We start from the raw sequence: 15473 nt of genomic DNA on the forward strand, positions 1-15473 counted from the left end.
TCTACAAAGAATTCACCTCTGTGGGTAAAGTTTACTCAGAAAGAACAAAGGGAGAAGGACAAGAAGTTATAATTTTGAGAGATACAGATCTAACCAGTCCCTGATAGTAAGGGATGAGCGAATATGCACTCTTTTTGATGTGTTACCCGAGAGTGTGGGAGAGATGGACAGAAATTGATGCCAGGATCAAGGATGTCTCGGAGAGGGTGCAGAATGTTCTCAAGGGGAAGAGGGAACAGCAGGAGGTCATAGTACACATTGGAACCAATGGCATAGGAAAAGGATGAGATTCTGAAGAGAGAATATAGAGAGTTAGGCAGGAGTTTAAAAAGGAGGTCCTCGAGGCTAGAAATATATGGATTAATCCAGGTGCTGCGAGCTAGTGAAGGTAGGAATAGGAGGATAGAGCAGATGAATGCATGACTGAGGAGATGGTATATGGGGGAAGGATTCACATTTTGGATCATTGGAAACTCCTGGGTAGAAGTGACCTGTACAAGAATGACAGATTGCAATTGAATTAGAAGGGGACTGATATACTGACAGGGAGATTTGTTAGAGCTGCTCAGGAGGATTTAAATTGTTAAGGTGTGGGGTAGGACCCAGGGAGATAGTGAGGAAAGAGATCAATCTGAGACTGGTACAGTTGAGAAAAGAAGCGAATCAGTCAGGGCAGGCAGGGACAAAGCAGAAAACAAGGCAGGATGATAAATTAAACTGCATTTATTTCAATGTAAAACGCCTAACGGGGGAGGCAGAAGAACTCAGGGCAGGGTTAGAAACATAGGACTGGGATATCGTAACAATTACAGAAATGTGGCTCAGGGATGGACAGGACTGGCAGCTTAATGTTCCAGGATAAAAAATGCTACAGGAAGGACAGAAGAAGAAGCAAGAGAGGAGGGGGAGTGGTGTTTTTGATAAGGGATAATATTACAGCTGTACTGAGGGAGGATATTGGAAGTTATTTGGGTGGAACTGAGAAATAACAAAGGGCTGATCACCTTATTGGGATCGTACTATAGTCAGACCCCTAATGCTCAGAGGGAAATTGAGAAACAAATTTGTAAGGAGATCTCAGTTGTCTGTAAGAATAATACGATGGTTATGGTCGGAGATTTTAACTTTCCAAACATAGATCGGGATTGCCATAGTGTTAAGGGTTTAGATGGAGAGGAATTTGTTAAGCATGTACAAGAAAATTTTCTGATTCAATATGTGGATGTACCTATTAGAGAAGGTGCAAAACTTGACCTATTCTTGGGAAATAAGGTAGGGCAGGTGGCTGAGATGTCAGTGGGGGATCACTTTGAGCCTGACCATAATTCTATTAGTTTTAAAACAGTGATGGAAAAGGATAGTTCAGATCAAAAATTGGGGGAAGGCTAATTTTGACAGTATTAGGCAAGAACTTTCAAAAACTGATTGGGGGCAGATGTTCGCAGGTAAACAGACGGCTGGAAAATGCGAAGCCTTCAGAAATTAGATAACGAGAGTCCAGAGACAGTATATTTCTGTTAGGTTGAAAAGGAAGGCTGGTAAGTGTAGGGAATGCTGGATGACTAAAGAAATTGAGGGTTTGGTTAAGAAAAAAAAAGGAAGCATATGACAAGTATAGACAAGAGAGATCAAATGAATCCTTAGAAGAGTGTAAAGGCAGTTGGAGTATACTCAAGAGTGAAATCAGGAGGGCAAAAAGGGAACATGAGATAGCTTTGGCAAATAGAGTTAAGGAAATCCAATGGGTTTTTATAAATACATTAAGGACAAAAGGGTAACAAGGGAGAGAATAGGGCCCTCAAAGATCAGCAAAGCCACCTTTTTGTGGAGCCGGAGAGATGTGGGAGATACTAAACAAGTATTTTGCTTCAGTGTTTACTGTGGAAGAGGACATGGAAAATATAGAATGTAGGGAACAAGATGGTGACATTTTGAAAAAAATGTCTATATTACAGAGCAGGTATTGCTGGATGTCTTGAAACACATGAAAGTGGATAAATCCCCAGGACCAGATCAGGTGTACCCTAGAACTCTGTGAGAAGCTAGGGAAGTGATTGCTGCGATATTTGTCAGAGGTAGTCATCAATAGTCACAGGTAAGGTGCCGGAAGACTGGACGTTGGTTAACATGGTGCACTGTTTAAGAAGGGTGGTAAGGACAAGCCAGGGAACTATAGACCAGTGAGCCTGACGTCAGTGGTGGGCAAGTTGTTGGAGGGAATCCTGAGGGACAGGATGTACATGTATTTGGAAAGGCAAGGACTGATTCGGGATATTCAACATGGCTTTGTGAGTGGAAAATCATGTCTCACAAACTTGATTGAGTTTTTTTAAAGAAGTAACAAAGAATATTGAAGAGGGCAGAGTGGTAGACGTGATCGATATGGACTTCAGGAAGGCATTTGACAAAGTTCCCCATGGGAGACTGGTTAGAAAAGTTAGAGCTTACGGAATACAGGGAGAACTAGCCATTTGGATACAGAACTGGTTCAAAGGTAGAAGACAGAGGGTGGCGGTGGAGGATTTGTTTTTCAGACTGAAGGCCTGTGACCAGTGGAGTGACACAAGGATCGGTGCTGGATCCGCTACTTTTTGTCATTTATATAAGTGATTTGGATGTGAGCATAAGAGATATAGTTATTAAGTTTGCAGATGACACCAAAATTGGAGGTGTAGAGGACTGCAAAGAAGGTTTCCTCAGATTACAATGGGATCTTGATCAGATGGGCCAATGGGCTGAGAACTGGCAGATGGAGTTTAATTTATTAATATATTAATCTATTTAATTTTTAATCTATTTTCAGGCAGCTCAAAATCCTCATCATCTGGATTTGATTCCGCACTCTGCAGGGCAGTAACAAACACCTGTTTCTCCAGTCCTTTCTCTCAAGAATAACATGGTTTCAACATGTTCACATGACATACTCAATACCTTTCTTTTCTATCTGGTATCTTGACTAAATAGTTCACCTGACTCAACTTTATCTCAGTTAGATAGGGACCACTATACCTGACTTTGAAGGGTTCTCTAATCACTGGTAACAGTACTAACATGTTATCCCCTCAGGAAAATGTCCCAGTCTCAGAGTTTTTATCTGCCACCTGCTTTTTTCTATACTGTGCCCTCTTTAGGTGCTGTTTAGCTAGCTCACCTACTCGGTTAAATCTCTCATTGAGACATAGAGATGTACAGCATGGAAACAGACCCTTTGGTCCAACTTGTCCATGCTGACCAGATATCCCAACCCAATCTAGTCCCACCAGCCAGCGTCTGGCCCGAATCCCTCCAAACCCTTCCTAGTTAAATACCCATTCAGATGCCTTTTAAATGTTGCAATTGTACTAGCCTCCACTACTTCTTCTGGTGGCTCATTCCACACACATACCATTTAGATAAATGTGAGGTGCTGCATTTTAGGAAAGCAAATTTTACCAGGACTTATACACGTAATGGTAAGGTCCTAGGGAGTGTTGCTGAACAAAGAGACCTTGGAGTGCAGGTTCGTAGCTCCTTGAAAGTAGAATTGCAGGTAAATAGGATAGTGAAGAAGGCATTTGGTATGCTTCTGTTATTGGTCAGTGTATTGAGTACAGGAGTTGGGAGGTCATGTTGTGGCTGTACAGGACATTGGTTAGGCCATTTTTGGAATATTGCGTGCAATTCTAGTCTTCTTCCTATCGGAAGGATGCTGTGAAACTTGAAAGGGTTCAGAAAAGATTTACAAGGATGTTGCCAGGGTTGGAGGATTTGAGCTGTATGGAGAGGTTGAATAGGCTGGGCTGTTTTCCTTGGAGCTTCGGATGCTGAGGGGTGACCTTATAGAGGTTTATAAAATCAAGAAGGGCATGGGATAGGGTAAATAGACAAGGTCTCTTCCTTGGGGCGGTGGAGTCCAGAACAAGAGGGCATAGGTTTAGTGTGAAAGGGGAAAGATATAAAAGAGACCCAAGGGCAACTTTTTCAGGCATAGCATGGTATGTGTGTATGGAATGAGCTGCCAGAGGAAGTGGTGGAGGCTGGTACGTTTGCAACATTTAAAAGGCATCTGGATGGGTTTCTGAATAGGAAGGATTTGGAGGAATATGGGCCGGGTGCTGGCAGGTGGCACTAGATTGGGTTGGGATATCTGGTCAGCATGGACGAGTTAGACTAAAGGGTCTGTTTCCATGCTGTACATCTCTATGACTCAATGAGAGATTTAACCTAGTAGGTGAGTTAGTTAAACAGCATTTAAAGAGGGCACAGTATAGAAAAAAAGCAGGTGGCAGATAAAAACTCTGAGACTGGGACATTTTCCTGAGGGGATAACATGTTAATACTGTTACCAATGATTAGAGAACCCTTCAAAGCCAGGTATAGTTGTCCCTATCTAACTGAGATAAAGTTAAGTCAGGTGAACTATTTAGTCAAGATGCCAGATAGAAAAGAAAGGTATTGAGTATGTCATGTGAACATGTTGAAACCATATTATGCTTGAAAGAAAGAACTGGAGGAACAGATGTTTCTCACTGTCCTGCAGAGTGTGGAATCAAATCCAGATAATGTGGATTTTGAATTGCCTGAAAATAGATTTAAAAAATAAAGAAGTCCTTGAGGAGTGGGATAGGTTAGTAAGCCACTGTCTCAGGAGAATAGAATGCAGTTGAAAGATTTGTTACTGCAGTATAAGGACATATGTTAGAATTAGATGGGGAGGACTAATGCTGTTGTACATGAAGTAGATGTAGGAAATACTGTAACAACACCTCTATTGGCTTAATCCTTTCAAAGCCAGACAGGTCCAGATTAAGGTGGAGGCCATGCTTGATGAGGACATCATCGAACCAAGCCAGAGCGAGTGGTTTTCACCGATCATCTTAGTTCTAAACTCGACAGGACTCAACGATTCTTGGTGGACTATTGTAAGGTCAACGCTGTTACAAAATCTGACTCATATCCAATTCCTAGATTAGAGGACTGTATCGAGAAAGTCGGACAAGCCAGTTACATCACCCAAGTTGGAATTAATGTGTGGTTACTAGCAGGTACCTTTATCAGAGTTGGCAAAAGAAGTTTCTGCATTTGTAACCCCAGAAATGGGCTACATCAGTTTAAAGTGAATCCCTTTGGAATGAAGGACGCACCCGCCACATTCCAAAAACTTATGAAGAGAGTTCTGATTGGGTTAACAAACTGTGCAGTCTATTTGGACAATGTAGTGATCTTTAGTAAGTCCCGGAAAGATCACATGGTAAAGTTTGCAGAGCACAACTACAAGAAGCAAAACTGGTGATAAACTTAAATAAGACGGAATTCGCGAAAGTAGAGGTGACATTTTTGGGACATAACATCGGTCATGGAAGGTTGACCCCATGGAACTCAAAGACGAAGGCCATCGAGAAATTTCCATGACCAACCACGAAGAAAGAGATGCTTCAATTCTTAGGACTCAGCGGATTCTATTGGAAGCTTGTTCCAAACTTCAGCAGTGTAGTGGCACCATTAACCGATTTGCTGAAGAACACGAAGTTTCGGTTGACAGAACCATGCCAGGAGGCATTCGATGATTTGAAATCAATATTAATCACCAAACCAGTTTTAGCTACACCAAACCTTTCAAAACATTCTAAAGTCGCCATCAATGCTAGTGACATAGCTGTATTCCTATAGGAAGATAAGGATGGGATTGAACTGCCAGTTAGTTGCTTTTCAAAGATGATCAACATCCACCAGAAGAAATATTCCACAATCAAAAAGGAACTATTGAGTTTGGTACTGGCCGTACAACATTTTTATGTGAATGTCACGAACAATGTGTCGGAGATGGTTGTACATAGATCACAATCCGCTTAAACTCTTAGAAAACTTTAAATACAAGAATATGAGTCTATTTCATTATGGTACAACTTTTAGTTTAATCATCATACATATTGTAGGTCAGAAGAATATAATCGCAGATGGGTTATCGCGGATTTAACTGATAGAGTTTATATGAGATTTTTCTTCATGTATATGAAAAGAAATTAAGGTGAACTTATGTTAAAAGTTATCTGTATGTTAGGGTATTGTGTTTAAAAAGTAGAGAAAAAAATGAAGCCATCTTTTCATTATGATGATTCATTTTTTTCTTAAGCGGGGAGGTGTTATGAAGATATGAGTGAAGTATTATACCTTTTATACTTTTTAAGAGAGTTAAAAGCTAGCAGTGTCAGCACTGGGTGTTCTCAATAAGACACAATGTAACATGTGCTCCAGCTACCAGAGTAGCTGGTTGCCTGGAAACGACAAAAAAATTCGAATTAGGCCAATCGGTTTAAATTATTCCCCTAAAAATATCAATTTCCAATCAAGTTTGAATTGAGTATATTGACAATCTTAAAAGTCAATGTCACAATCGGTTGAGACTGGGGAAAAATTGAACACTTGGAAGAAGAGCTGCCAAGCCATGATGGGTAAAAGACAGCCTGAAAAAAAATCACTCTTTTAAAAGTACTGTTTTCAATCAGTAACTTGTGAAGCAGAATCCCTAAGAAAAGACACAGGAAGATCTAAATAGAACCAAAAGTTGCCTGGTTTTGAGGTAAGAAGTGTTGTTTTGTAAATCTTAATTGGGAGTTTTATCTGAATAGTATTGTGGAAGGGGAGGTAGGAGTAAGGACTTGTACATAGTTGTTAGTTAATCATTCTCTGTTATACTTTAAGAAATAAAGTTGTGAATTTTTACTTTAATTAGTCTTTGGCCAGTCGAATTTTTAGATTACTGCACGGGATAAATCTTTTCTATGTTGCTGGTTTTAAACTAAGCAGGAGAGTTTACCCCGTGTGGTAACAACAGCATTTGTGATAAAACAGAATTAAGGGTTCATGTTTTTTGGAACAGGGTTTGAGCTCGGAAGATCTGTGATAAGGTAGAACAACTTTTCCCAGTTCTGACGAATAGTCCCGTACCAGACACGTTCATGGTCTCTCGCCTCTCCGAAGAAGGCACCTAAACCTCTTCCCCCAGCATTTTCTGTGTTTATTCCAAGTACCTAGAGATTGTGTAAATACTGAAAATGCAAAGTCCTGCCCATAGACGTCCAGCAAGCGAAGGCCATTCAGTAAGATCGGGGCCGACCAACTGCAAGAATGCGACCGAGAGAAGCTAGAGTAAGGCGACTGAAACGGTGGTCGAGTTGAAGCCAAAGCCCAGGGTTCGAAAAAGAGCTGTATGTTTCATTTTAAAATATCCCCAAAAGCGAAATGGCCAGGTGTTGAGAATTGCACCACGTTATGTATTGTTGTACTTTTGTAAATGTGTGTGAGATAATATCGATGGACGGTCTATCCGTTTGCAACCGCGTTGACATGCAACAGGCTGCAATCTTGTTGCAAGCAGCAGTGAGGATTGAGGATGCTGCTGTTGCTGCCGCCGCCGCGGCCACCACGCCTGGCCCTGATGGGCTGAGGCCCGCCTTCCCGCCGCAATCTCGAGTTGGGAGCTGCGCAGCTGCACACCGTGAGCAGCGGCTCCGAGAGACTGCAGGGAGAGAGGCGCCGTCTGGCCCGGCCAGCGGGGCCTGCTTAAGGAGCACCGTGTTGATGGCCTGACTCCTGGAGGGATTGCAGTGACTGAGGGGCCGGATAGCCTTCGCTTCCCTGATCTAGGCGGGCTCTACGGGGAGGAAAGAAACTGCTTCGCTGCTGCAAGGAAAGACGGTGTCCTAACTGCTGCTTTGTATTTGCTCACCCCCTCCCTGTTGCTGTTGCTGCTGCTGCTCAACTTTCCCTCTTGCTTCTGAACTGCATGTGTTTATAAGCACCTTCATGCCTTTTTCCCTCTAAATTTGCAGAGTTGAAACGAATTAATTCGCGCTCTTTCCCCATCCCCCTCTTAAATACACATTGATTCATAAACAAGGTAGCCTCTGGAATATATTTAAAAAGTAAAGTGGAAAGTCGTCAAGAGTTAGATTAAAATGTTGTTGCTACCCTACTCTTTTCTCTCTCTCTTCCACCCCCCCCCCATTACCGAACGGTACCTAAATGCCTCATTAAGCCCCTCGACCTCAAAAAGTGTAGATAGGAGGCACTACCTCAAGGGCTGCTGCGTTGACCAGTTGATGGCCACGTTTAGCCAGGCCCAGGAGCTATCTCACAAAGGGGTCCTCTGATTTGACCACCTCTTCGTATCTCATGGTGGTCATAGGTCAGAAGCATGGGGCATAAATGCAACCAGAAATTTTAAAACGACCCCTTTTAAAAATAAACAAAATAGTTGTCTCAAACACAGACATTCAAAAAGTGAACATGAAAAGTTTATTCCCGCAGGTCACAAAAACAAAGCGTGGCCTATAAAACTTACTTGAAGTTTTAATTGCATGAGACTGCTGCAGGTAACAAACTCTGCCCTAGATCCTTGATGGAAAGGGGATTAGATTAGATTAGACTTACAGTGTGGAAACAGGCCCTTCGGCCCAACAAGTCCACACCGACCCGCCGAAGCGCAACCCACCCATACCCCTACATTTACCCCTTACCTAACACTATGGGCAATTTAGCATGGCCAATTCACCTGACCCGCACATCTTTGTGACTGTGGGAGGAAACCGGAGCACCCGGAGGAAACCCACGCAGACACGGGGAGAACGTGCAAACTCCACACAGTCAGTCGCCTGAGTCGGGAATTGAACCCGGGTCTGCAGGCGCTGTGAGGCAGCAGTGCTAACCACTGTGCCACCGTGTCGCCCCAAGGACTTCCTTACAAAAGAGCCATCCACTGAGTATATCTGCTGGAAGGTAGAACATAACGCGAGGCTGTATCCTGGGAGTCGTCAAAAATGAGGAATTGGAAAGTGTGCAGCAGTCTGTGCAGGAAAACACTCTTATTTGGAAGGACACAAAGGGAATTTCCTTGGGATGGGAAAATGTGTCCCAAGGGAGGGTTTGCTTTCTGTCAACAATGTCAAATTCCAAGTAGACAGGACTAAGTTCACCCGGAAGCTCACCCTGCACTCCAGCCACCTCATCCTGTGTGCTGTCTGAGTACCGCAGCCATGAGGTTCTGGGTGGCATTGGCTGCATAGTGGTTGTTAGACAACACTCTAGCATCCAATTGCATTGGTGTCATTCAGCCCAGTCCTCCACCATCCAACACATCCAAGTCACCCCAGCCTCCTGTACCAGTCACCTAAAGTCCTGCTAACAGACAGCTCTGTTCCTGAGCAGCATCTCCCTCATGACAGCTGCCACTCCAACTAAAGTATAAAGGCTGTATTATGCCAGATAAATTGTATGTTTAGCCAGAGGAACCAAGGCAAAGCACTTTGCAGACTGCATTTGAGCTTAAAGTGGCAAATGCCAAATAATTTAAGACCCCAAGTAGCTGTGGATGGATTTAAATTCTCATTTAGGAAATAGTAGTTTAGCCTCAATATTGCTAGCCCACTTAGATAACCATGATGCTACCATAATCCCTGGAATTTATTTCTAATCTAACTCTTTGACCCTCTATTGAAGCCATTTATCAGTTTTTTTCCCTCCTTCACACAATCTCTAACCTTTTAAGTAAGCCATTACCTAATTTATATAGTTGTTTTTGATATTTGTATTTTACAGTTTTAATCTTTGGTTTGTTTTCTTTGCTTAGAAAGAATACAGATGTAATATTTACAGATGGTCTCTGAATCTCTTTAATACATAGGTACAGAAATACAGAGAAGTTCACATAACCTGGAATCACAGTGGAAGAACTTATTTAACAAATTTATTGGATTAATCCTGACTACAGTTTAGAAATTTCAGATTAGTATTATTCACTCCAAGTAAACAAGATCTGCATACAATCTCTTTCCCAAAGTGAGTATTTACCTCATATCAAAGTTGCACTTTTTATTAGCTTAGCTCTCAGAGTAAAACTCCAGTAGGAGACCGGGAGGTATAAAGGCTAATCGAAGCTTTGCAATTTTAATGTTTCAGTCATACTACTAGCTATTAATATCAAGGCTCAATATTAACAATATGGACACTACAGTTTCAGTACGTCTGAGGGGGTTTTGCATTGCAGAGATGCAATGAACAATAATAAGAAAACTAGTGAATGATTTTAATTTTTCCTCTTTTTGGTGGTTAAGGATTATTTTAGTGTACGTTGACTCCAATTCTTATCTCGGTGTAGAGCTTATTACTTTATACTGGATTCATGAAGATAATTTTTCTTCACTGGGAGAATGTGAATGTTTTCAATGAGCAAGTCTTTTGAATATCATTAAATTTTATTTATTGGAATCACATTGAGATGGTAGTTCTATTTTAATTAAATTTATATTTTCTGTCAAAAATAATGTTCACAAATGTAAGAAGATTCTTCATAGTAAACTATTTTTGAGTGTTTTTGTATGAGTATTCTTGGTTAAAACTGAGAATAAATTTGATAATAGATAAGGTCGTGAAAATTTAAAACTACAGGCAGTAAGTCCTCATTTGATGTCACGTTCCTGAACAAGTGCAATTTTATACAATCAACTTTAAGCAAATCCAACTTGCCCATTAAGATGGATGTAAAAGCTGCAGTTAATTTCTATAGGATCTTTCTCATCAGGAAAAAGTAAAAATTATACCCCATTAATTGAAATACCAATAGCAATTTAGCAATGTAATGTAACTCCTAAAAATAATAATTTTATCCTAACTTACTGATCACCTCCCACTTGTTGCCTCTCCTTTTTAGTCTGCTGAACCTCATGCAGACTACTCCCCCTTCATCTTGCTGACCTTCTTCTCGTTATCACCTTAGCTTATGTCTAATTCTTCCAGTTACTGTGGATAGTCTTTTTGATGACCCTAACTCTCTGCCTCTCCCACACACCACTTCCCTCTCCTGAACCCTTGCTATGAGGGCTCCGGATATAAATAGCACAAGTCAAGAAGAGCAGCTTTAACCTTTGGGAATTAAGTAAGTCAGAGGGTTGACACCTAGAGAAAGGATCAGGGAGCAGCATAATACCCAAACTAGAGGGATAACATTGAGAAGAGGGATAAGGGAGTGGGAGAGAAATATAAAAGATGCCATCAGTCAAGTTACCCGGCCCTATGTCAATCAGCTCAAAACAATGAAATTCCTGTTAATAAAGGCAAATAGGGGAGCCAGTCACTCACTAGCATGGAAACAGAACACTGAAACAGGGATTTACTTCAGCTGACTCCATCTGATGTACCTGAATGAAGTCACATTATCAATGAAACAGAATCAGTCTCGAGTGAAAGTCATTGGCTTCTATTGCTATCATTAAATCAACACTGAAGTAACTTATTTTCTTTTCTGCAGAAATGGAGCAGCCAAGTGTTCATCTTTGGGTAAAACATGAAACCTTCATTGTTGGGGTATTGCAGATCCCACCACCTTCAAAATTCAGTATGCACTACCTTCGAAAAATGGCAACATACGTTCGAACAAAGGGAGGAGATGGTGGTTATCCCAGACTTTCTTGGCCAATGTGGAGGCACATTGCTTGTGGAAAGTTGCAACTGGCTGAATATTTGGCTTGGCTGTATTTTGAAACATTTGACAGTCTTTTAGAGAGAAGTTCAGAAGAGAGACTGGAGTGGGCTGAGGCAGTATCTCATTGCAGGTCAGAAGAGGAAGTTGACAAACTGAAAAGTAAGGTATTGACTTTAATTTTGGTGAATTCTTCATTTTACTCTGCAATAGAAAAAAAAAGTATCATCTAAAAATTTCCTGCAGTATATTACTGACTGGCTTTGTGAACCATGAATAGTGATTATAGATAGCTTTTTATCAAGAGCACTGATGAGGTATGCTGGCACATGACCATTTCCACATACACCCCAAGTTGTGGATGTTTTATTAAAAAGGAACCCAGTGAGTGATTTCATATCTATATCAGAATGACAATTATCAATGCGAATCTATCATAGATCTTTATGATTTCTAACACTAAACAATATTTGTTTAAAAAGTCCCCTTATTAATACTTCATGTCATTTATTCTATACACTGGTTTGCATTAGATTTATGAAACAAAACAATAAATTTAAATGGAATGACAACTAAACACCCCTAATTTAAGAGTTATGACTGCAAACTCTGGCAAGCAATTCATTTTTAATATCAACCACCAGTTTTGTTAAGCTGCCTTCATTCAGTCTTGGTCAGAAAATGGAACAGTATTGGAAATATTTGTCCCAGTGCAAAAGATAAACCAGATTTGGTATCCATTGGAGGAGCTGAAAATGTGTTGCTGGAAAAGCGCAGCAGGTCAGGCAACATCCAAGGAGCAGGAGATTCGATGTTTTGGGCATTCCTGAAGAAGGGCTTATGCCCGAAACGTCGAATCTCCTGCTCCTTGGATGCTGCCTGACCTGCTGCGCTTTTCCAGCAACACATTTTCAGCTCTGATCTACAGCATCTGCAGTCCTCACTTTCTCCATCCGTTGGAGGAGGACCAAAAACTCTGACAACTGGATATATTTTTTGATCAAGCATGCTGCCATTTTAGCTAAAGAAACACAATGAAAAGATAGCACAGTGACAGTCACGTTCACGCGAGTTTCACTTGCTTTAGTGAGAGTTGCTCTGGGTCTTATTGAAAAATTGCATTTTAAAATTGTTTAGTTAGCACTATAAATTTCAAATAGTGTTTCCATTGAACTATTCAGCTGGGTTTGTAAAATATAATTTTCTTTCCTCACTTTAATTCCCTTGAATTGAATTCTTGAGTAAACTACAAAGTTAGTGATCAAAGATTAACTTAATCATTCTTCCAGCATTAAAAAAAACTAATTTACAATAAATCTATTGTATCGATATACAATATCCTTAGCTAACTCTTTGCATCGTAACTGCTTCCACACTAACCAAATTTTGTGCTTGCGATTTTGGAAAAGATTTGTAGTTCGGATTGTGGATCAGGTTGTAAGTTTGCTTGCTGAGCTGGTGGATTTGTTCTCAGATGTTTCGTCATCATACTAGGTAACATCAGTGAGCCACCAATGAGTATTGGTGTTCTGTCCTGCTTGCTATTTCTGTGTCTTGGTCTGTTATGGTAGGTGATATCACTTCTGGTTCTTTTTCTGAACGGTTGGTAAATGGGGTCCTATTCGATAAGTTTGTTAATGGAGTTCTGGTTTGAATGCCAGGACTCTAGGAATTCCTGTGTGTGTCATTGTTTAGCCTGTCCCAGGATGGATGCATTGTCCCAGTCAAACTGGAGTCCTTCTTCATATGTTGTATGGATACTAGTGATAGTTAGTCATGTCTTTTGGTGGCTAGCTGGTGCTCATGTATCCTGGTGGCTAGTTTCCTCCTGTCCAATGTAATGTTTGTTGCAGTCCTTCCAGGGTATTTTATATATAACGTTTGTTCTGCTGGTTGTTGGTACGGAGTCCTTAAAATTCATCAGGAGCTGTTTCAGTGTGGTGTAGGTTTGTGGGGCTACCATGGTGCCATAGGGCCAGAGTAGACTGGTTGTCATCTTCACAATGTCTTTAATGTATGGGAGGGTGGCTAGAGTCTCTGGGCGAGTTATCTTCTTGTTTAGGTCTGTTGTGTAGGAATCGGTGGACTGTGCTTTTCGGGTTCCTGTTATTCCTGATTACGTTGTATAGGTATTTTCTTCGGCTTCTCATAGTTCTGGATACTGCAGTGTGTTGTGGCTCATTTAAATAATGTCCCAGTGCTGTTCTGTTTGTGGATGTTGGGATGATTGCTCCTGAGTTGAGTATCTGCTCAGTGTGTGCAGATGCCTGTCTGCAGCTCTCCATTGGCTTTTCATTCTATTTTGATGTCTAGGAAGGGGCGTCTGTTGTTCTCTTTCTCTTTGGTGAATTTTATACCAGCAAGGATGTTACTTGTGGGTTTCTTCTAATTCGTTGAATTTGGTGATGACAAAGGTATCATGCACATCGTGGACCCAGAGTTTGGGCTGGACCTTGGGAAGGGCTGTTTGTTCTAATCCTTGCATAACTGCCAGCCAAGAGCCCTGATATTGGTGATCCCATAGACATCCCGTTGATTTGTTTGTCTTGTCTTTGATGGTGAATTGGGTTGAGAGGCACAGGTCTACTAGTTTGAGGATGCTGTCCTTGCTGATGGAGTTAGTGCTGTCAGGTGTTTGTGTCCTTGGCTCATCTATCAGTGAGGCCAGTGTTTCTTCGGCTAGGGTAATGCTTATTGATGTGAATAGGGCCATCACGTAGAAGGAAACCATGACTTTAGCATTCTCTACCTTGGTGTCTTTGATGTGAAGGAATTCCTCTGAGTGGATGGGGTGGCTTGAACCTTCTCATTGACGTTTCAGTTAGAGTTGTAGTTCCTTTGTCAGTCTCTATGTTGGTGTACCAGGAAGTGAGGCTATGGGTCTGAGGGGGAGCCCCTTGTTTATGTACCTTTGGTAATCTATAGAAACTGGATGTGTTGTGTCTTTTGGATTTCATTCTTTGGAGGTCTATCTTGTTAATTTCACCTGACTTGTGAAGTTTCCTCAGGGATGCTTTAATATGGTTTTCTAGCTGTGGAGTTGGATCCAATACCACCTGTTGTCATGTGCCCTTTGTCTGCTGGTAGGATTATGATATTTCTGTCTTTTCTGAGTCCTTTCCATGGCTTTCCCTTCCAGTGTGTCAAAAGTGTTCCCTTGTTTCTTTCTGCTTAGTGTTAGTGCTGCTGGCTGTCTGATGCCCTGTTGGGTTTCTTCCGTAAGTCTGTTGTCTTTCAGGGTGGATTCCAGTGCTGCTAGGAAGTCCTTTTTATCCGCGACCCTGTGTTGAAGTGCATCCCTTATGCTAGGACCACTGTTCTTTGTGTCTGGGAACGATCGGTCAGACAGGTTCTTTATCCAAGTGTCTGAATTGTCCATGTTATCAATGTGCGTGAGCTTGGCCACTCCTTCTTGTAGGGCTGTCTTTTCTTTGTCTTGGTTTGCTGTTGTTTAGTGTTGAAAGCTCGTTCTAGCGTACTTGTCCATTCATGGTTAGTTGCATTAGTGTACCGAGTTTTTTGGCGTGAAATTTCTCATCCGTATTTGTGGAGAAGCAGACCACAACAAGAAGACAACTCGCCCAGAGATTCTATCCACCCTACCATATCTCAAACATGATGACTGGATTACTCTGGCCCCTAGACATCATGGTAGCCCATAAACCTGCCACCACACTGAAACAGCTCCTGATGAATTTAAAGGACCCCGTACCAATAACCAGCAGAATGAGCGTCGTATACAAAATATCCTGCAAGAACTGCAACAAACATTACATTGGACAATTGGGCAGGAAGCTAGCCACCAGGATACATGAGCACCAACTAGCCACCAAAAGATATCATTGGTATCCATACACATAGACGAAGAAGGACTCCAGTTTGACTGGGACAGTACATCCATCCTGAGACAGGCTAAACAAAGATATGCACGGGAATTCCAAGAGTCCTGGCATTCAAATTGACACTCCATTAACAAACATAACGATCTGGACCCCATTTACAATCTTCTCGGAAACAG

General features: G+C 41.5%; 1 protein-coding gene across 4 annotated transcripts in view; it reads left to right on the forward strand.

The window, feature by feature from the left end:
* Positions 1–15473, forward strand: part of tbccd1 (TBCC domain containing 1) — a 76962-nt gene that overhangs the window by 40325 nt on the left and 21164 nt on the right. For 3 of the 4 annotated variants that reach the window (XM_060827442.1, XM_060827444.1, XM_060827445.1), the window contains exons 3-4: positions 9662–9816; positions 11285–11622. In XM_060827442.1, coding sequence (XP_060683425.1) covers positions 11287–11622 — 336 coding nt within the window. In that variant the 5' untranslated portion in view covers positions 9662–9816; positions 11285–11286. Of the gene's footprint in view, positions 1–6896; positions 7188–9661; positions 9817–11284; positions 11623–15473 lie in introns of those variants that run through there. The other variant, XM_060827441.1, reaches the window with a different exon arrangement.

The sequence above is a fragment of the Hemiscyllium ocellatum genome, chromosome 7 (assembly GCF_020745735.1).
Source record: "Hemiscyllium ocellatum isolate sHemOce1 chromosome 7, sHemOce1.pat.X.cur, whole genome shotgun sequence".
Taxonomy (NCBI): domain Eukaryota; kingdom Metazoa; phylum Chordata; class Chondrichthyes; order Orectolobiformes; family Hemiscylliidae; genus Hemiscyllium; species Hemiscyllium ocellatum.